Source organism: Microcebus murinus, chromosome 5 (genome assembly GCF_040939455.1).
Source record: "Microcebus murinus isolate Inina chromosome 5, M.murinus_Inina_mat1.0, whole genome shotgun sequence".
NCBI classification, from domain to species: domain Eukaryota; kingdom Metazoa; phylum Chordata; class Mammalia; order Primates; family Cheirogaleidae; genus Microcebus; species Microcebus murinus.
In genome coordinates this window covers 14,145,453-14,168,478 of record NC_134108.1, presented here as the reverse complement: position 1 = coordinate 14,168,478, position 23,026 = coordinate 14,145,453, and the positions used below count along the sequence as shown (strand labels likewise).

General features: G+C 40.1%; 1 protein-coding gene across 1 annotated transcript in view; it reads left to right on the top strand.

Annotated features, from left to right (window-relative positions):
- Positions 1–23,026, top strand: part of CCDC170 (coiled-coil domain containing 170) — a 96,938-nt gene that overhangs the window by 54,508 nt on the left and 19,404 nt on the right. The window contains exons 6-9 of the mRNA XM_012740916.2: positions 2,501–2,818; positions 13,147–13,347; positions 16,650–16,823; positions 19,183–19,425. Coding sequence (XP_012596370.1) covers positions 2,501–2,818; positions 13,147–13,347; positions 16,650–16,823; positions 19,183–19,425 — 936 coding nt within the window. The remainder of the gene's footprint in view (positions 1–2,500; positions 2,819–13,146; positions 13,348–16,649; positions 16,824–19,182; positions 19,426–23,026) is intronic.

Sequence of the window (23,026 nt, the reverse complement as noted above, 5' to 3'; positions counted from 1 at the left end):
TTTTGATCCTTATCTCTAAGCCAGTGAAATAGTAATATGATACTGGGGTAGGTCAATTCCTCACAGTTGAAATATTTTAATTGTGTTTACTGGTCTCCTGGTGTTAGCTGTCAGTTGATCCATCTACTCCAAATTGACAGTAAATCCATAGTACACAAGCATATCATGTTTTTTTTGTGTATTTTGAGGGCCTTTTGAAAATAATTGGTTAAAATATTACTCTACTGACCACGGAAACTTCCTCCTTTTGCATTAGAGGGAGATTTTTTTTCAATATCAAAGTTAGTATATTAATTTTCACCCTTAAGTAATTGAATTTAGTACCTCGATTTTCTAACCACACATTCGATTGTACAGTTGATTTTCTGTGTCACTGAGTTCCACATCTGTAGATTCAATCAACTATGGATTGAAAATATTTGGGAAAAAAATACAAAATATCAATATAACAATAAAAAATAATACAAATGAAAACCCAAACAGTACAGTAACTATTTACCTGGCATTTACATTGTATTAGGTATTATAAGTAATCTACAGATGATTTAAAGTATATGGGAGGATGTACATAGGTTATATGCAAATTCTATGCCATTTTATATCAGGGACTTGAGCATCCTGGGATTTTGGTATCTGTGAGGGGGCTCCTGGAACCAATCTCCTGAGGATAACAAAGAATAACTGTAGTTTCTAAGTAAAATATGGGCCCAATTTATTATCACCCATGTTGACACTGGTTACTCTAATTGAGCAAGTGAGCAGCTGTTGTATTACTATCAGAAGAGAAATCTGTAAACTGTTAGAATATTGAATTTGTGATAAAGTGTCCTTGACTCCACTTTACCGGCGATAATTTAATTAACAGCAGCAGTGGGGTTTCTCTACAGAGATGGCTAGTTTAGAAAAGGAAAGGGTAAACCATGACCTTGAAAAGCAAGGCATTTTACAAAATAGGCTACATAATTAGCTCAGTCATTACATCTCTGAAAAGGGCAGGCTTCTCTAACTACTTATCCACTCTGTGACTTTTCTTTCAAATTGATGTCTGAGAATTCCTTGATTTAAGTAAAATCACCATAATAAAAAAAGATGTTATGTTTCCTATAAAAAATGGGAGTTAGTGTTTCAGCTTCCTTTTTCTTGTCTCTAAGCTGTTAGTGGAGAGAAATTCCTTTTAAAGGCTAGTTTTAATGCAAAAGAAATGATTGCATCTTAACTAGCAGCCTGATAATGTTATTAACTCGTTTAAATGTAGAATCTGTTATTCAAAGGTATTGTGTTTCTTTATAATGCTTTTTGCCCCAACACACTATTTTAATAAAAATGCATATTTTTTTGCCACTTAACTAGGCAGCAATACCATAGAAATGCTGGTTAATGAACTGCTTAATCTTTTAAAATATGCATTCATGTATTTTGGAACTTGATGTTAACAAATCGCTTTTTTAAAAATTAATTTTAAAGATGCCCCTTTGGTGCCTCTTTGGATCATTCTAGATTATGGTAAATAGAAGTAGGTGAAAAGGTGACTTTCTCTTGCCTTTCATTATTTTTATTATCTTAATCATACATATTATAATCTTTAAGATTATTCTTGGTATAATACTTTATCTTCCTCTACTTTTTTTTTTTTTTATTATTTTGCACTTGGGAGCTTCCTCTACTTTTAATCCTCCCACCCACAAATGTCTGGTTATTTCTGCCTCCTTTTTTCAGGTTCCATCTGTATTAGTTTTTTCTTCATGAGACAAAAGGATTCACAGTCAATAAATATTGGAAGAAAGATCTGGTTCTCTTTTATGCGATGATGTTTTTATGAGAATACTACTTTATTATTTAAGATAGTATTAAGGAGCCATCGTTATTCAAACAATTTTTAGTGCCTAGCTAAAACTCTGAGAGTTTACCATTGATTAAAAATCAATTTCTGTGTATACCATGCTTGAAAGCAGGTAGTTCTATCAACATAGTCTACATGTGAATTGAATCTATTAGTATGTTATCCAATGCTTTGTTTTTATTAACTCTTTCCATAGGTGCACATAGAGAAGGCTTATGTATCAAAGTTTCCTTCTTTTTCCAACCCAGATTTTATATCTCTTCTCTGTTTTTAAGACACTTAATTTTCCTGAAATACACTTTATAATTTAATAACTTTAGGAAGAGGCAATAGGGAACATGGAATTAAAAGTGGAGTGACGGGCAGATGGGAGGGAGAAGGAGAGGATGCGTATATACATACATAATGAGTGCGATGCTCACCATCTGGGGGATGGACACGCTTGAAGTTCTGACTGGTGGGGTGGGGGGCAAGGGTAATATCTGTAACCTAAACATTTGTACCCCCATAATATGCTGGAATAAAAAAAAAAGTGGAGTGAGGAGTTATCCCAACTCCTTGAAATCATTAATAAGTGAGGTGAGTGAATTGCTATAGTAAATGCAGGTGTACTTGGTTGGCAGCTAAGATTATTATCTCCACTTTCTATAATCATTGTAGGACTTGCTCAGTGCTGTAGAAGCAAAAGAAGCTCTTGAAAAGGAAGTTAAGATCTTCCAGGAAAGGCTGCTTGCTGGCCAGCGGGTCTGGGATGCCTCCAAGCAGGAGCTGAGCCTGCTGAAGAAAAGCTCTGAAGAGTTGCAGAAGAGTTTGAAGGCCAATCTGGATGCAGCCACAGCCTCGCGAAGCCAGTACTCCTCATTCAGGGAGAAGATTGCGGCCCACCTCAGGGACAGACTGGGCATGACGGGGTCCACAGAGGATGCCATTTTGGAGAGGATTCGAGAAATGGGCAGCCGGGAAGAAAGCAGAGACAGGGTGAGTGGGCGGTGGCTGCTTCTGCAGAACGGTGAGCTCTTTCATTTAGCATACTCAACACGAGATTTAGCTGAATTACTGAAAAGCATAATTTAAATGTGATTGTATTACTGTCAATTTCAATAGCATTTAGCAGGGCCTGGGAGTCCCTTAAGCCACAGCTAACTTCGATGTGGATTCGGAGTCAGAACTCCCGGGCGCTGAATCCTACGTCCCATGCACATTCACAGGCGGCTGTGTGAGCTTGGCCAGGTCCCTGAGATTATGGCCGCCGAGATTTTGTTACCTTGTTGGCCGGAAGGGGCTGGCACGGGGCTCGCAACCCCTTACCTGAAACCTGTGGGGCCCAATATGTTTTTGGATTCAGCATTTTTCAGAGTTTGGAAAGGTAAGACGATATCCAGAAAGGTAAGTCAGAAAGCACCTTACACAGTCCTCTACGGTGGTGTCTGGGACACACTCCATCACCGGCCACATTCAGAGTTCTGCAGCAAGACTGTGAGCAACGATAAGTGAGATATCTGAAGACTACAAATAGCTTCATGTCACTTTGGGTCAGGGTTTGCTGCCCGGATGGGTCAGGTCAGGCCAAGCCTTGTTGGTAAATGAGTTACAGAAAAACTGGAGTTTGGACTTGTGGATAAAGATTCCTAGACCTGTACAGGATCTTCTTTGTACGGTTATTGTTTACTGTAAGCATTAAATGCAAAAAATTGTTATAAAGACCTTAACACATTATCTGGCAAATCACCATAAATATTAACTATTGCTGCTGTTGCCTCTTCCCCCATCCTTGCCTCCTTCTTTGCTCTTTTTCATAAGTGCATTGGTGCCTAGAACAGTCTTTTAGGGGACCTGTCAGACAAATGGAGAAAAATGGTTTAATTCACATATCTGATTGAAACTGGTTTGATTTTGTCATGTTGTTTATACTATCCATAATTCTTATTTTCTAAAAAGCTTTACTTAGTAACATCAACTTCAGCCCAAACTCTGTTTAAATTATTATCAAATCCAAATTATTGAAATCCTAATTAATGAGATTTTTAAGTAAATGATATCCAAAGTTCACGTATAATTCCATTACGAACTATTTCTTTTACGGATGTTGTGCTTGCTCAAAAGGAGAAAAAGCACATTTCCGTCTTTTAAAGTTACTAAAAGAGTCAGAGTGATCGCTAGCTCAAAGTTGAAGGTTGCATTTGTAAATTTGCTTTAACAATAAAAATTTAAAATTCACTTTAAAAATTCTCCAAAATTCACACATGCTCTAGGACCAACCCTAGAACCCTGCCAAGGGCAGGGTTCTCTTTATGGCTATAAAATGCTTACGCACAGAGCACTTGTGGGCTCACCTACACACTATGACATGTAAGGGTCTCTGAGAGTAACCCGGGTTTTTTTTGTGACTCAGTTTACATACAGATATGTGCTAAGGAAGGACATTTTTAGAGGGTTGAGAAAAACTTCATTATTTACCTTGAATGGTAACACATACCTAGATGATCTTCAACTTACAGTGGTTCAATTTAGGATTTTTCTGCTTTACTATGGTCTGAAAATGACATGCATTCCACAGAAACAGTACCTCGAGTACCCACACAACCATTCTGTTTTTCACTTTCAGTAGAGTATTCAATAAATGACATGAGATATTCAACACATTATTATAAAACAGGCTTTGTGTTAGATGATTTTGCCCCACTGTAGGCTAATGTTAAGTGTTTTGAGCGTGTTTAAGGTAGGCTAGCTAAGCTATGATGTTCTGTCGGTTAGATGTTATTAAGTGCATTTTCGACTTACGATATTTTCATCTCACAATGGGTTTATCGGGACGTAACCCCATCCTAAGTTGAAGAGCACCTGTACCTCAGTCGCTAATGGTTGTTTGCCATTTCATTGTATTGCTTTCCTTTTCTCTACTTCCAAGTATTTTCCTAAAACTATTTTAATTCCAGCGTGTGAAGCGTGGCACGATTGTCAGAATGATGTATATGTTTATTTTCTAAAGCCAAATGATGTAAATTGGTTAAGCTGGAGATGCCTCCCCCCCACTTCCTATAAGAATTAGAATGATTCAGAGTCTTTTTAGTGCCTTTGTCTGCCTTTCCCACCCTGTAATTTTTTTCAATAGCTGCTCTTCCTATTTAAAAGCCTGAAATGAAGCATATAGCTGGTGTCTTGTGTGACTCATCTTCAAATAAAATCAGGAGAAAATGGATTTCATATATTGTCTCAGAAATGTTTCTAGAGAATGGGAGCTTTATGAATTGATGAAGCTGTTTGCTGAGCAGGCCGCGTGCCCCTGCCAGCTGCCATGGCTACGTGCACACTCAGTGGCTGCGTCACGCCAAGGGGAAGGCCCTGCAGTGGGTTTAGCCTTGGCCTGGCAAGTGCTCCGCTTCGTACCGACTCCTGCTGGCGGAAGGCTGCTTTTCTCGTTTACCCCTTTGCAATCAGGTTTTCCTCTCCTGTGTTTGCGATTCTCAATAGAATTCAGGACAACACCCACACTTTTCCACCAAGTCGTTTCTGTTTGTTCCTTACATTTCTGCTTCTGGGAAAATTTAATCTTCTTTTTAAAAGCTTTACTATATCTTAGAGCAGGGTTTCTGAGCTCCAGCGCTATTGACATTTTGGACTGGATGATATTTTGTTGTGGGCGCTGTCCTGTGCACTGTAGGATATTCAGCAGCATCGCTGGCCTCTACCCGCTAGATACCAGTAGGACTGCCCCGTCCCCAGTTTGTGACAACCGCAGATGTCTCTGGACATTGCCAAATGTCCTCCAGGGGTCAAAATTGCCCTCAGTTGAAAACCACTGTCTTAAAGGAATGTCCTAATGCTGGGTTCCCAGGAGTTCTAAATGAGTATTCCAGTGTTATTTAGTCTTGAAATTTCAGGACACCATAGGAGAGGCTTATGAAATAATGAGTTCTTGCACAATGGCACACTATTGCAACATTTTCAGATTTTACTTTAGAATTTTGAGGCATTTTTTTTCTTTTAGTAAGAAAAGGGGTAAACAAGTAAAGCAACTTTCCATCAGTAGGAGTCTGCATGAAGTGGAGAATTTGCCAGCCAAGTCTAAACCCACTGCTGGGCTTTCACGTTGGGATTACACAGCCATTGAGTGTGCACGTAGCCATGGCAGCTGGCAGGGGCACGCGAACTGCTCGGCAAACAGATTCATCAATTCATAAAGCTCCCATGCTCTAGAAGCATTTCTGAGACAATGTATGAAATCCGTTTTCTCCTGATTTTACTTGAATCACCTGGCTGATCATCTCAATGAGAATTGATTATGTATAGAGAGAACGTGACCATGACCAATTTCTACGTCATTCCCTAAATTAAAGACAAAGGAATACAAGCTCACAAACCTCTATCTGGATGACGTTTGTGCTCTGTGGTAGGCACACTTAGACCTTTATTTCCTCCCCTGGAGTGTTTCCTAGTCCAGGGGCTCTGCGGGAGCTGTGGGGACCCGGCCCGATGCTGTGAAGAGCCCGAGATGTGCTCCACGGCCCCTTTACGGCCCATCTTATCTCAGAGCCTGCTCACCGTCCTCCCACTCTGCTCTCCGTCCCACCACCGCCCAAAGCCAGCGTCTCCCCAGAAGCCCCAGCAGCCTCCCACTGGCATTTCGTTGTTCAGAATCATGTTACGCAGTTACCCCTGGCTACGAGAGTATCTGGGAGAGTGAACAGATAGAGTCTTAGCTTTCCCGGGCTCTCCATTTGCATTGGTTTCCCAGGACTGCAGCAACAAAGTGCTGTAAACTAGGTGGATTAAACAACACACGTTTCTTGTCTCCTGGTTCTCACAAATGAGAAATCTGAAATCGAGGTGTCGACGGTGTTAGTTCCTTCTGAGGGGCTGCGAGGGAACATCTGTCCCATGCGTCACTCCTGGCTTTGGCAGCCTCAGGCATTCCTTGACCTGTGGATGGCATGCCCCTGTGTCCTCATGTCATCTTATGAACGTCTGTTTTTGTGTACGAATTTTTCATTTTGCAAGGACACCAGTCCTATTGGATTATTTATTATTCTGTTACTTTTTATTCTGTTACTGCTGTAAAGACCCTATTTCCTCACATTTCGAGGTACTGGGGGGATTTAACATATCTTTTTGGGGGGACCCAATTCAAACTAAGGCAGAAGTTGACATGAACAAAGGAGGAAGGGGGAGGGTTGGCCAGTCAACAGTGTGGGCCACACATAGTGACAAGAAAGAAGGAGAATTTGGTTGATGTTAAGTTTATAGAAACTGATAACTTATTTTATATATTTTCTGAGTGAAAATTATAGCTTGAATAGTTGGAAAAGAGTCCATTTAGGAAATGACACAATCACTTACTGTCCAAAAAGCACTGGACCTTAAGTGACCCAAATGGCTTTTTCTTCAGTGTAGAGCTCTTTTGCTTTTATTTGGTTTAATCTTAGGGCAAAAATGTCTCTCTGTTGAAATCAACAAATACTTGTCCTTGGGGAGTGAATTAACTCCTTTAGGGCATTGTGACTTCACTTCCAAAAGTCATGCTGCTTGCTCTTCAAGTATAGTTTAGTTTATTGCCCTTTCTGTTCAAAAAAAAATTGAGGTATATATATTCTTTATTATTAATACTTCCTCCCACCCCATTTCCTATATCTCTAGTATTGACATTCTTAGCACATTTTGACCCACAGACTATCAGGTATATGTTAACAGATGACACTAAGAAAAAAGAAAAGAAAAGCTTATTTATTTCTTAGACTTTCTGTGAAAAACAACACAAGTTTACAGTTTTGGTGGAACACGTATGTCCATGTAGGCACTGGCATTTGATGTTCCCAAGAATTGAGTCAGATTGCAATATGACTTTATTTGAATAAATGTATGTAAATTTAGCTCTGAAAAAACGCAGTGGGGTCATGTGCCCTGATATGTACATAAGCGTATGAGGCTAAGTTCTCTGACATGGTAGACTATCCAGAGGCTCTCAGTTTGCTCCTCTCTGGACATCAGACTCTTGACAAAGCAGTTGGGTAGATTCTGCAAAGTGCAGCCTTCTATATTTAGTGGTTTTAAAAGACATACTCTGCTGAGTCTTTGAGGTTCCACGGAACACCGTGGGTCCACCCAGGGTGAAGATTCGAAAGGGATCTTCTCACTTCTGATTCAAACACATTTGTCTTTTATTTGTCCTTCCAAGAAAGGATCTTGGAAACAAAGGCTCTATAGCTGAAAATAGTTTGAGAGGCATGGCACAGGACAATTCCTACAGGGGTTCTTTAGCTCTTTATGGAAAGAGTACAGGATTGACTGAACTCATACATCAGAACAGTAATCCTGATGTCAAAAATGGATGCGATGTGTTGATCTTCAATAGGGTGTGAAGTACTGTGCTGCTCAAATTATCTAAATTAACTCATTTAATCATCGCAGAAAAGTTTATGAGTTTCAGAGAGGTTAATCACTTGTTTCAGTTAACACGCTGGCAAGTGGCACAGTGGGAACCTGGAACCAGGGCTGTCTGGCTCTAAAACCCTTCTCCCACATTCTGTCTACATTAGATGTTCGCTTCTTCTTTCAGGGCCACTGTCACTGCCCTAGTCTAACTTACTGCAAATAACCAGGGTATCATCTTCAGATTGGAGTCCTTACTAACTGATTTCTATGGCAGGCTTTGCTGTCTTCCAGTAAAGTCTGTGGTGTGCTGGCTACGGCTAAGTGACCATGCAGTTGTCCCTCTCTTCAGCTGAGCTTTACCTGCGTCTTTCATCTCTTTGGTTTCATTCATCCTTTCATTTCATCCTTCTCTTTGCTAGGTCCACTGTGGGATAGGAGAAGTGTCGATGGCTCTTCAGGTGGAAAGACTCACTTCCTACTTGGAGTTCAGGGTGAACCTACATCTCCTGTTGCACAGAAACTTGTGCCATACTTTGAATAGCATGAATCAGTCCCGCGGGAGGCAGCATTTTGTGGACATTGTTTCATGGACGTTTTTCTGTAGGTTACCTTGCATGTTGTACAAAGATGAGCCCATCATTTCTCTTGCACTAATATCAGATCTATTATTAGTATGTCTATTATTAGTATTAAGGGTAGGAAATAAGAGATTCCTCATTTTATGTTTCATTAATGTCATGTTCTGTAATGACATTAAAATTTTCCCAGGGGAGTATAATTCCCTGGATGTGGCTCTGAACAGCTCACCATCAAATATCTGATTTTAAGCATCCACAGAAATATAGAATTAATTGAATTATAGGCCTGGAAACTCGAGAGCCGGAGAAGCACAGGATTAGTGACTTTAGAGTTCATGTAGTCTAACCTTCCCCATGTGGCACTTCAATCCACACTGTAACATTTTTAATAAATACAGACACACCTCAGAGACATTACAGGTTCAGTTCCAGACCACCGCAATAAAGCAAACATAAAAATAAAGTGAATATCACAATAAAGCAAGTCACACAATTTTTTGGTTTCCTGGTGCATATAAAAGTTATGTTTACATTGTACTGTAGTCTATTACATGTGCAATAGCATTATGTCTAAAAAGTCCAATGTACATACCTTAATTAAAATACTTTATTGCTAAAAAATGTTAACTATCATCTCATTCTTCAGAGAATCACAAAAGATTTCTCTGTAGCATGCGATATTGTTTGATAGCATTTTACCCACAGCAGAACTACTTTAAAAATTGAAATCAATCCTCGCAAACCCTGCTACTGCTTTATCAACTAAGTTTATGTTGATATATCTGTATTCTGATATATCTGTATTCTAAATCTTTGCTGTCATTTCAACAATGTCCACAGCGTCTTCACCAGGAGTAGTTTCCACCTCAAGAAACCACTTTCTTTACTCATCCATAAGAAACAACTCCTCATCTGTTCAACTTTTATCATGAGATTACAGTAATTCAGTCACATCTTCAGACTCCCCTTCTAATTCTATTAACAGTTCTCTTGTCGTTATCATCACAGCTGCAGTTACTTCCTCCATTGGAGTCTTGAACCGCCCCCTCAAAGCCATCCATGAGGATTGGAATGAACTTCTTTCAAACTCCCATAATGTTGATATTTTTTACTTCCTCCCATGAATTACAAATGTTCTTAATGACATCTGGAATGGTGAATCCTTTCCAGAAGATTTTTAGTTTACTTTGGCCAGATTCATCAGAGGAACCACTATCTGTTGCAGCAATAGCCTTATGAAATATATTTTCTTAAATAATCAGACTTGAAAGTCAAAATGACTCTTTGATTCATGGGCTGCAGAATGGGTGTTGTATTAGCAGGCATGAAAACAACATTAATCTCTTTGGACATCTCCATCAGAGCTCTTGAGTGACCCGGTGAATTATCAGTAATATTTTGAAAGGAATCTTTTTTCCTGAGCAATAGATCTCAACAGCGGGCTTAAAATATTCAGCAAACCATGCTATAAACAGGTGTACTGCCATCCAGGCTTTTGCTGTTGGATTTATAGAGCACAGGCAGAGTAGATTTAGCATAATTCTTAAGAGCCTTAGTATTTTCAGAGTGGTAAATAAGCTTGGCTTCAACTTAATGCCACCAGCTGTGTTAGCCCCTAACAAGAGTCAGCCTGTCCTATGAAGCTTTGATGCCAGGCATTGACTTCTCCTCGCTAGCTGTGAAAGTCCTAGATGGCATCTTCTTCCAATAGAGGGCTGTTGTGTCTACATTGAAAATCTGTTGGTTAGTGTGGCCACCTTCATTAATGACCTAAGCTAGATCTTCTGGGTCACTCACTGCAGCTTCTACATCAGCACTTGCTGCTTTACCCTGGACTTCTATGTTATGGAGATGGCTTCTTTCCTTAAACCTCATGAACCAATCTCTGTTAGCTTCCAACTTTTCTTCTGTAGCTTCCTCATCTCTCTCAGTCTTCACAGAATTGAAGAGTGTTTAGGGCCTTGTTTTGCATTTGGCTTTAGCTTAAGGTAATGTTGGGGCTGGTTTGATCTTCTGTTCAGACCACAAAAAATTTCTCCATATCAGCAATAAGACTATTTTGCTTTCTTATTTATATGTCCACTGGAGGAGCACTTTTAATTTACTGCAATAACTTTTCCTTTGCCTTCCTGACTTGGTTAACTGTTTGGTGCAAGAGGCCTAGCTTTCAGCCTCTCTTGATGTTTGACATGCCTTCCTCAGTAAGCTTAATCATTTCTAGCTTTTGATTTAAAGTGAGAGACGCTTGACTCTTCCTTTCTGTTGAATACTTAGAGGTCATTATAGGGTTTTTAATTGGTCTAATCTCAATATTGCTTTGTGTCAGGGAATAGAGATGTCCAAGGAAAAGGAGACAGATGGGACAATGACAGTCAGTGGAGCCACCAGAACACATACAACGTTAATTGATTAAATTCCCTGTCTAATATAGGTATGGTTTGTGGAGCCCCAAAACAATTACCATAGCAACTTTGAAGACCACTGATCACAGACCACAATAACAGATAAAATAATAATAAAAGCATTTGAAATATTTTGGGAATTACCAAACTGTGAATGAGCACATGCTGTTGGAAAAATGGATCCAATAGACTTGCTCAACGCAGGTTGCCACAAAACTTCAGTTTGTAAAAAACACCGTATATCTATGAGGCACCGTAAAGCAAAGCACAGTAAAATGAGATGTGTCTGTAGTTGGCCAACTTCTGGCCATCTTTAGTGACTGGGAGTCCACTCCCTGTGTACCTGAGACAGCCCCAATCATTATACAGTTTTCTCTTTCTTATAAAGAAATTCTTAAGTAAATTATGATCCATTCTTATGATGGATTCTTAATGCAGCTGTTAAAACATTAATTAATAATTTTGAATGGCATGAGAAGATAACTTAAAATATAACTAGATAAAAATGAAGACACAAAGTTGCATATATAATATCATTTTCAACTATACTTTAACAATGCGTAAAAACAAATCATATAAAAATATTAATAGTTATTGCCTCTGGCTGGTGGGATCATGGGGGATTAATTTTTGCTTAATTATACTTTTTTTGTTCTTAATGAGTATTTTATAATGGGCATGTATTACCTTGTAATTATAGGGACTGGGGAAAAATTCTCCCTTACATAGATGTGGAATTCCTTGTCTGATTTATACTCATTGGTCTAAGGACAGTTCTGGGGACAACTCAGAACAAACCTAATTGTTTTTTCTTATGATAGCCTTTCAAAAAGTTTGAAGACAGCGTGAATGTCTTCTTACATTTAAGCATGGTTGTTCATAGACAGGCAAGCAGAAATCATTTTCTTTTTTAAAATTTAGACTGTAAATAATCTAAACCAGTCGTTTCAATGTCTGTGAGAATGGTACTGTAGTGTTATGTAAATATCCACTAGTCTTGTTTTTTTCCTCTTCCAAAATAAACCATCAGAAGGAAACAAATTTATCACCCCAGATGTGGTGGTTTTATTGAATTCAACATTTTATGAAAACTGGATCTAGTACACTCAAGCTGAGTTTTGTGAAAGTGTACCTGAGGTCTTTGGTCAACTTATGCTCTTGATTTAAGGGGATGGCTGGACAAAGAAAGGGACTCTTGAGAAAGATGGGACCATTGGCCAAATTAGGGGGTTGTGGAGAGTCTTGGTTGGCTTTAATGGAGGGGCAATGGTTATATGCTGTGGGAGTGGAGACAGGATTCTCTTCCTTTGCCCTCTTGAACATTGATGTAACCCTAGTTGGAATCACCACATTAAAGAGAAAGTTTGACCTTTCAAATGCTCAAATGATAATATTATAATATAACTAGGTAGTATAGTCAGTATGACTGGAGTTTGGGGCATGTGTAACCAACACTCTATAGAAGGTTGGAAAAAAGTTTGAAAAAATATATTTCTGCCCTTGAGTTTCCTAAAATGCCTCAAGGTTACGTATCAAGATTAACTCACTTTAATTTTTCATCAACTATACGTGGTTGGAGAGTTTCTCTGGCGAATGACTCTTCTGTAGATTTTAAAAGTACTTTTCATCTTAACTCTTTTTTCCAACTAACCTTTGAAACTCCCAAATTAAAGTTCTGAAGGTAAGTAAATGTTATTCATAAATGATTATCAGTTAACTTGTTGAAGGAATTATATAAAAATTAAAAATACCAATCAAAATATTTTATTATATAATAAATGCAGATCTATTTCAGAGGCAAATACAGCTGTCAATTACCTGTTTTAAATTTAAGTTTTACAAAAAATCGGGAAGCTGGTGTCATAAACAGTTTTGCGGCTTGGGCTGAGCACTGGATTTTAACACTTTGTTGCATCTTTAAACGAAGCTTATCGTTGTTCTGTTTCTTTGTTTCCAGATGGTCTCCCAGCTTGAAGCCCAAATATCCCAGCTTGTGGAACAGTTGGAAAAGGAGTCTGCTTTTCACCAGAAAGCTCTCCAGAGGGCCCAGAAAGCAGAGAACAAGTTGGAGACTCTTCAGGGTCAGCTGACAAACCTGGAGGGAGAGCTGGTTTCTAGAGATGTTTTGCAAGACAACTTGAATCTTGAGAGACAAAAAGTAATAATCTTGAGGGTATATCTATGGGTGGAAGTGTGTCTTGCAGTATAAAATTTTACCTGGAGATATTCTGAATTTTACAGTACTTAGACTGGTTAAATCCTAGGTCATGAGCAAATTTCAAGGAACAATGGGTCTCTTCCTATTGTTAGGGGCTTCCTTGATTCAAATTAATTCAATTAAACTCAAGTATTTATTTGTTTACTTACTTATTTTAATTCATTTTTTATTTTTTCAACAAGTATTTATTGAATGTGCATTATATATAAGGCCCTGAAGGTTTGAGGTGCGAAAGTGTGAATAATAATACATAGTTCCTGATCTTAAAAGGCTCTTAATTCAATAGAGGAGACAGATATTCAGATAATTTGCTGGACTATGAGGTTGTAAGTATTATAATAGATGTGTTGCATTCATAAAGTACTGTAGGAACTTCTGGATTAAAGGGAAGATTTTATAGGGGAGGAGATAATTAAATTCATCTTTGAAGGATAAGTAGGATTATAGTGGTGAGAACAGACTAATACTATAGGGGAAAGAGTTTGAACAAAGGCATGAAATCTTGCAAGTGCATAGTGTATTCAGAGAATGCAGAGTGGTTAGCCGCATGTGGCTGGACAGGTGGCATAATATGTAGGTCTGCAGCAAGAGAGAAGACTGGAATGGCTTGGATTATGAAGCTGGAGCATTCTTCACCCTGTAGAGTGTGAAGTGTGATAAGTGATCGTGAATGTCGCAGTATCTCAGAAAGATCTGCGATGTCTCTGTGGAGCTGAGATTGCAGGATGCACAGGCTGGGAAGCGATGGTGCCAACAGCCCAGTGGGAGAGGAGAGTTGAGGGAGAAGAGAAGGGGTCCACACTGAGGGTTTGGGTGTGGGGAGAGCTTCGGTGACCTCCGAGAGGCAGTTTTGATAGAATGGTGGAGAATAGAAGCCAGTTTGCTTTGGGCTGAGAGATGATAGAAAGGGACAGGGAAACGACTTATGAGCAGATTGTGAAGTCTGGTGGCCAAAGGAAAAAAGAGGCAGGAAGCAGTAGCTGTGAAAAAACAAGATTTAAAAAAGGGAGGTACGTTTTGTGGACTGGAAGCGTTTATGGTAGGCAAGGTGTAGGCAACAGGATCAAGAACACAGGTGCAGAATTTGGCATGAAAAATATGCTTAGGTTAAAATATCTATACTCAAGAAACTCATTCGTTTACATTCTTCTGTACTTAAAAAAAATTGAGGAAGCACCATACCTACATTGAGGTTGGAAATGCAAGGATGCACAAAAGGCGTCCGTGGGAAATCGTGGTCTAATGGAGGAGACAGGCAGATCAGGGCACGATTAGCACAATTAGTGCTATGATGGGGATGGGTATGAAATTCAACAGTAACTTGGAAAAAGGAGCAATGACTCTTTCCTATTCCCAAGTGAGGAAAGAGCCATCTTCACAGAAGAGGTGACATTTGAGAGAAGCCTTAAAAGAACGAGTAGGAATTTGTCAGGCAAAAGAGGTGGGAAGGAATTTGAGGTAGAAGAAACAGCAGGAGCAAAGAAGGAAGGGAGGTGAGAAGATGGTTCTGGTGCAGGGAGACTGGAGCAGGAGGCCTGGTGAGGCCAGAGGCATGAGACGCCTGGAGGCAGGTAGGAACAGCTGAGATAGGTCAGACTAACTGCTCAGGCATCATCGTATAGGTACTGGGGAGCCATAGAAGGTTTCTGAATAAAAGAAAGTTTTCTGTCAAGGCAGACTGGCTCAGAGGGTCTGGAGATGAAAGCAAGGAGCCCAGTTAGTGGATTGCTGGAATAGTCCAGATCAGAAGACAATAGAGGTCTGGACCAAGGAGTGGTTCTGTGAATAAAGACAGGGGATAGATTTGAAAACTTTGGGAGGGCGAAGGAAGTTTTTTCTATTGGATATCTGAAAAGGTGTGGTGGTTGAAATTTTGATTTTTGAAAAGAAATACTGCATCTGAGGATAGTACGTACATCAGAAAGCAATCTAACTGCCTGCTGGACAGCTCCCCTCAGATGGTCCATGAACACCTCAATATATTTTAAACCACAGTGACCCCTCCTCACATTCGCCCCTCTTGCTTCAGTAATGGTGGTCATCTGCCTCCATTTGCCCAAGCCATCTCAATGCTTCTCTCTTTTTAATTAATGCCTGAGCCCCATAAATCCTGTCTCCTTACCACCTGTCAGCCCCTCCCCGTTCTCTACACCCCCTAGCAGCGCTTTGCCCTGAGCAGTGTGCTCATTCACATGGACTAGGGAAACTATACTCAAGAAACCTTCCGACCGAGCCCTGGTCTCCCCCCTTCAAATTTATTCTCCATTTTAACGAAATACACACTGAATATTTATCTTTATCTATCTTAAAGCTGGTCAGTGGCTTTCTGTGTTCCTCAGGGTCAGGTACAGATTCTTTCTTTCTCTATAGCTTTGAATTCTGTAAGCCAGCCAGTTGCCCTCGCCATCTCCCCTCTTCCCTGCAGTCTCTCTGCCAATAGAGGAAAACCCAGAGGCCTTCCACGGGGTCTGTGGTGAGGGATTACTGAACCTAACTAAGGACACCCACATTCAAGTTTGTAACAACATTCATCTCCCCCCTTGGCTGCCTCCCATTTTGCCCTCACCTTCTTCAACTGCAATGACTGTCTCTTCAAGACTCAGCTCAAATATCACTTCCTCTGGCAGCTTTCCCTGGGAGACTTGGTTCTCCTTCCTCAGCCTCCCCAAACACCATGTGCCTGCCTCTCTCACACCACTTTGTACCCTTCCTGGACTGTTTTTACATTTTTCTTCTTTAAATAGTCCAGGCTTTTGGAGGCAAGGGGAAATTTTTTTCCCCTGTGTTTCTCCAGAACCTAGAGAGTCAATAACTATTATTTGAATTATAGAAGAAATATATCAAAGGCAAGAATTTCAGGTGGATTGATATCTCTTTCCTTCCTTCAATATAAATGAACCATTCATTTTAATTGGGATTGTGCTCAAATGACTCTCAGTAATAAAAGCAAATTATGTACGCTAATTCTGTCCATGGTGAATTTTTTGTAGATAATTGCACGTGAAATGCAAGTCCTAAGAAGAATAGTACCATGTAAAATTGAGAAGCAAAGTTGTACGGAGTTCAGGAAATTGGCAGGATGGTTCAGAAATTCAACACCAAGTATTGGGGTCAGAGTCCAGGCTCTATGCTGGGTTTAAAGAGAACTACCTGTAGGCTTGGGAGAAAGTGAAGGATGGTGTGAGATCACTCATTAACTTTTACCTTTGTGTCTCATTTTCAATTTTTGCTCTTGGGTTTAGTATCTTACATTTCTGGATCAGCTTTCAGAGAAAATGAAATTGGACCAGATGGCCGCTGAACTTGGTTTTGACATGCGTCTGGATGTAGTTTTAGCTCGCACAGAGCAGCTGGTCCGTCTCGAGAGCAATGCAGTCGTTGAAAGCAAGACCATCGCCTACAATTTGCAGAGAAAGGTAGGGGATATTAAAACTTGCTAGTGTTGAGAGAAGGAATTTCTGAAAAACCCAAATATTCAAAAATAACTTACCCCCACCATATTTATCAAAATGGCTAGGAAATATATTATAGAAATAAGTATTTAGGATTTGAGGCTCAATTTCAAGTCTGAAGAATAGGTAAGTGTATGTATCACTTAAGGTTATGTTTCACTGTGAGTATCAGAGAGCCTGAATAATAGTGGCTTAAACAAGCAATGTGGTTTTTTTTCTCTTCTTACACAAATTCCTGGAGATAGGCATCTTTGGGCTGGTGTGGCAGCTCTGCTCGGTAAGGTCTTCAAGGAACCAGGCTCATTTAAGCTCATTAATTTCCCATCCCTAGGGTGGTCCTTATCTTCATGGTCAAAATAGAACCATAATATCTGTGTTCTAGGTAGAAGAGAGGAAAAGGATGAGGAAGAGGGATACAAAAGAATATGCAAGAGGTGTCTTTTGAAAAAGGCTCCCAGAATTTGCTGCAAGAACCATATATCCCATGGCCAGAATATGTTCTGATGGTCAAACCTAGCTGCAAGGGAGGCTTGCATATGCAGTCTTTTTTCTGGGTAGCCATTTGCCTGGGTAAAAAAAAATCCACAGTTTCTATTACTTAGGAAGAAGAGGAGAACTGGGGAAACATGTAGCAGTTTCGGCCTTTATAGGTTACATTGCACTGGAAAGTAGAGAGCAAAGGGCTTACTTTTCATTCACTCAAAGGAAGAGTAAGAAACAGTTTAGACTAAATCAATGAATGGATAGATGAAAGGGATTAAATGTAATTATTACTCATATAATCATGGTATTGGAGAAAGAAATAGGAAAACACAGATGTTTTCTTATAATAGTTCTTAGGAGAAAATTCTATGATCGAATTCTAGTGTAGAGGCTGTGTAATGAGTCACATCCGGGTTCCCAATTAGGCTCCACTAAGCTTGTGTGACCTTGGGCAAATTATATAACCTCTCTGTCTCTGCTTCCTCATATTGCAGATGGAGATGATATCTACTGCAAGGTGTTAGTTTTCAATAAATAACATTTTTGAAATCTTGGTTCATAGAAGATACTTTATTCACATTTGACCTCTTGTCCATTGACCACATCTTGAGAAATATTGTATAAAAGATAGCAGACAAGCCCTATTACCATCAGACACATAAAATTGAATTGCTGTTCTTTCTGAAGTTCTCCATAATTGATCCATTTTCTCCATATCCAATCCTATTCTTTCTTAAGAATTATATAATTATTAAAATTACCGGTGTCCAGACCTTACCAGTGTACATTTGCAGTACAGAGGAATTTGCCGTGAAGAAGCTCAGGAAAGGGATTTTGGTTGGGGAAATATTAAAAGTGATCTGGGCATGGACACAGCTGCCAATGTGAGGCAGGATACTTAAAGCAGCATTTCAGTAAGTGCTTCTAACACGTTACAAACGCAGAGTAGATAACTAGAGAAAACGCGACAATCTTCAGCTGGAACATTCAGTAATTCTACGTGATTCTAATATTTGTCACAGATGACAGAGGTTCTGTACTTAATATTCCACTCACTAATTATGATGTGTGGAGCCCAGGAAGGTTTTTTATTTTCCCTCCTACAGTCCATAGTCATTTTCTAAAAATCACTCTAATTTCCTTCATCAAATCTGATTGCCAGTGATGTTTGAGGACCTGTTTCCTGTTTAGTTTGTGGTTCTTATAGGCCAGACATGTAACAAAGATACCAGTGAACTTTCTTGAAGTCCCTTTTAAAATCTAAGATTTTAAATGTATAAGAGAAGTTTTCTTAAAAGTCTCTTTGGTGTATCTTACTTTAAAAATATGTTGACTTTCATGTTGGGGGCCACTCATCCAGTTCTAAGGGGTTGACTTTAGCAAGTCTACGTTTGTAATACGAATTTGTATCCTGTCTTGTTGCAGAAAACACCGGCTCATCTAATTGTGGCCATTAGATGTTGGGAGGATTTTACTTCTCTGTCTTATTATATTCTGCTCTTGATAAGCCCATTTTAGTAGTCTTAAAAGTAATTTCACATTTTTATTATTATGCACATAATGTTGGAGAGTTATCACATGTTGAAAGCCAACTTCTCTGCCATTTTCTGTCTTTTTCTGTCTTTTGTCTCATACTTTGCAGCTACAAAATTAATTCTTGGAAAAGGTATGAATAAAAAAATGCAACCAGGAAAAGAAATCCAATGACCTTTTTTGATGGCTTACAAATTAGTCTTATTGAAGTGTAGACAAAGATCAACATTATCTGGGTAATTCACTTATATTTGCTGACTGTTCAATTATTATTATTTTAAAAAAATCCCTGTTTGTCTCAAACCAGCTAAAGACTCAGAAAGAAAGACTGGAGAGCAAAGAACTGCACACGAACCTGCTCCGGCAGAAAATAGTGCAGTTGGAGGAGGAGAAGCAGGTGCGCACAGCCTTGGCCGTGGAGAGGGATGAGGCACATCTCACCAACAGGAAGTTGCAGAAGAAGGTGGAGAGGCTGCAGAGGGAGCTGAGCCAGTGTCAAGAATCAAACACTGAGCTCAAAGCCAAACTGGCTGACACCAACGAGCTTAAGGCAAGGGCTCGGCTTCCTTTCCTTGTTGCTCTTTGCTAGTTACCTTCAAAGTTTATGCGAAAGAACAGCAGCCTTGTAAAATGGGCACACCAGAAAAAGAAGGATGAAAACTTCCCCCGATTTCCTAGAGTTGTGGGGAAAATGCAAAAAAAATCACACAAATCAGAACACGTATCCATTTCATCTCTCTTCAATATTTGAAGGGAAGCTGTCGTCGCTGGGTAAAATGGCAGTCAAGAAGGGGTGATGTTTAAGTACAGGGAATGAAAACATTTCTCCAAAGTGCAGAGGACTGTGCTATGAGGGATGGTGTAGAGGTTTATCACACAGGAATTTGCTGAGGAAGAGATGAACAAATGGGCACAAGGGTTTTCTGAGAAGAGGCAGGCAGGCGACAGGAGTGACTCTGTGCTCTGGAGGAAATGTCATTCCCAAGTTCAGCAAAGAGGTCAGTAGATTGGGAAGTTGTAGTTCCTGTATGCGAGGTGTTCAACTTCTAATGAATACAGAGAAAAGAGAAAGTTTAAGCAGAATTTAATAAAGATATTTAAATGTCTTACATCTGTGCCGCTGGCAATAAGATGTAGCTTCACATGCACACACTATCCCCAGCTGGTGCGCATATCATGAACACAGCGGACAATAACTTCCTGGCTCATTGCAGATGATGGCTGTGAAATTGACTTTTGGACTGTGTCTGAGACTGGAAACGACCAGTAGGGGAAAAGAATCCTGAATGAAGCTGGCCCTTGAACATGTGTAGTGGGGACGATATTTTAGAAAATATTTCCCACTGTATTTTCCCCTCTGAGTATTTAGCTTTTTCCCTGCTGAATCCCTTTTTGCTGTCAGGACTAGACCACCAAGTTGAGGCGAATTTCCCTAGAGAAGGGGAGGGCAGGCACAGCCCAGATGAGGGGAACTAATAGGGTGTCATGGGTGGGAGGAAACCCCAGAGGTAAGTACTCTCAATATCACCCTTGTGCCTTGAGACTGACCTTTGTGGTCGGGTAGGGTAGAAGCCCTGAAGCCCCCATCAGCTGCCCACCCTGGCTAGAAGGATGCAGGAGGTACTGAGGCAGGGCCTAGATTGCACCCTGATTCCCCAGAACCTGGGGTTCCATTAGCACAAGTGGGGGATCTGAAGGTGTGTGTTGGGGGCTCAGTATAGGAGCATATGGGGTGCTCCCTTCAAGTGAGGGGCACAGTGATCTTCCATCAGAGGCTCTGGGCAGTCAGCTAAGCTATGATCCGATAGCAGTTAACAGCCAAGCCTTGAGTTAGCCAAGATCAGTGATGGGGCCTTGACTCCAGGCAGTGAACCCGCACAAATTTCACCATTCAGAGAGTGGATACAAGAGAGATCCAGGGGAAGCAGGAGGGCCAGAATCACCTCTCCTGACACCACAAGGAGTTTTCTCCACCCAGACATGGTCTCAGGAAGGAGGGGAGAAGAATTCCCCAAAGATTGAGCAATGCATGAATTTTAAACCTGAGGAAATATGCTTGGTTGCAAACACCATCTGCTCTAACAGTTTGGGGTGATGGTGGTGGTGAGCTGGGTTCTTATTCCAAAGGACCACGCGGCTTATCCTAGTGTCAGCATGGCTGGGACTCTGCATCGGCTGCTGCTGACTGCAGGCTGCGTGGCTGTCCATCTCTAGGCTGGAGGGAGACTCTTCCCCTCTGACATCCTGCCTTGTGGGGCCACAGGAGCACGACTTTGTTAGAAGAATAAAGGGCCCCTAAATACTTCCAAAGAAGCCAGAGAGGAAAAGTTAAAGAATTGCAAACCAGTGGCAAGACAGCGGATAGTGGGGGGATGTCATGGAACAAAAAGGGGAAAGGACCTTCACCAGCATAGCCAAAATGCAATACAGACCTTTGAAAATGAAACAAATGTTGGGCTCCAGAGAACAATAAGGAAAATCCACAGACCTGGGCTAATACTTTTGAAGAATCCCCTTTACCCATAGGGCGGTGGTTATATGTAGACAGGACATGGCTAATTTAGAAATCAAAACAAAAGATACACATTGAATTAAAAAATGTGACATTAATTCAGTATGATTCTTTTATTTCCTTAAAATCACCATTAATAAGAATATATGGGACCCACTGCTCATGGTGCAGGTTCTTTTGAGTTTGGTGTTCCTGTAGTTTATTTTCTCCAAGGATAGACCAGTTATTGTACCCTTTGCTTTATTTTACTATTGTAGATACTTTATTTGTACATACACCGTGGCATAGTTAGGCTTTCACTTTGCATGAGCGTATTATTTATGTATTAACTCTACCCTTGCTCTTTTCTCATTAACCTAAGATAATTAAAGTAATAATACTCGCTGGCACAAACATAGCGTTACAAGCAAATGCAAATGCAGGCACTGAAATCATGTGGCAGAACTCCAGAGGGTGCAGAAAATGCTTGTATAACTCATATAATGCCAGATGCTTCATGGCCTGCATCAGTTATGAGTAGTTTCATCTAAATATAATGAAACACCCCATAATATCAGTGGTGTAGATAGGAGAGACATTTATCCCCTTCTCACTGGAAAGAAGCATGAAAGTAGATATGCCATGCTTAGAGGACAGCTTCCTGGTCATCAGTGACCCTGGTTTCTGACTGTCTTCTTCAGTATTCTAGCAGTAGCTTTCATCCTCAAGGCCACCTCTTAGGCCAAGCTACTGCTGGGGCACCAGCCTCATTCCAGTCACCAGGCAGGAGGAAGGGTAGGGGACACCTGTGTCTTGATATCCAGGAACAATATAGCACTTCCTACATCTCCATTGTATGAAACTTAGTCCTGGGACCTCATTTAGATGAAGCGAGTGTGAGATGGGGGGTCTTCATTCTGTACAGTAAGAAAGAAAGGAAGAATAGCTATTTGGTGGAGAACCATCAGCTATCAGCAGGCAACCAAAAACTAGTGGAAAGCCAATTATCTTCATTGCAGTCTCTCAAGAAAACATCAAAAGGGGTTAATATTCTTCAGCCACTAGCAAAGATCTTTCCCACTTTCTCTTGGTATTTCCCATTCAGGACAGCCACTCCCATGTTCCTTCCCCACTCCAGAACTTTCTCCGACCCTTTCTTTATCTTTTTTCCCTAAATACAGAGCCATTGGCTCTCTGGGATTGCTTTGAATATTCCCCACTTCAGAATGTGCAGCAAGCAGAGTGTGAGCAGGAAGAATGCTCCCGGGGTGTGGGGTGGTGGAGTGGAAGTGTGCTGAGACTGCATAGTTGTGAATCTTTTTTGATTTCTACTACATTTCTACTTAAATATTTTCATCTCTTTTGTTTTTCATTGAAAAGTAATGATTGTATATATTTGTGGGATACACAGTGATATTAAATATCTCGATACATTTATACAATTGGGTAATGATCAAATCACGATAATTAGCATATCCATCACCTCAAACCTTTACCATTTCTTTGTGTTGGGAACATTCAAAATCCTCTTTTCTAACTATTTAAAATATTCAATAAATTGTTGTTAATCATACAACAGTGCTATAGAACACTAGAACTTATTTCTCCTAACTGTAATTCCATAGCTGTTACATGCCTTTTCCCTATCCTCCCCTCTTCT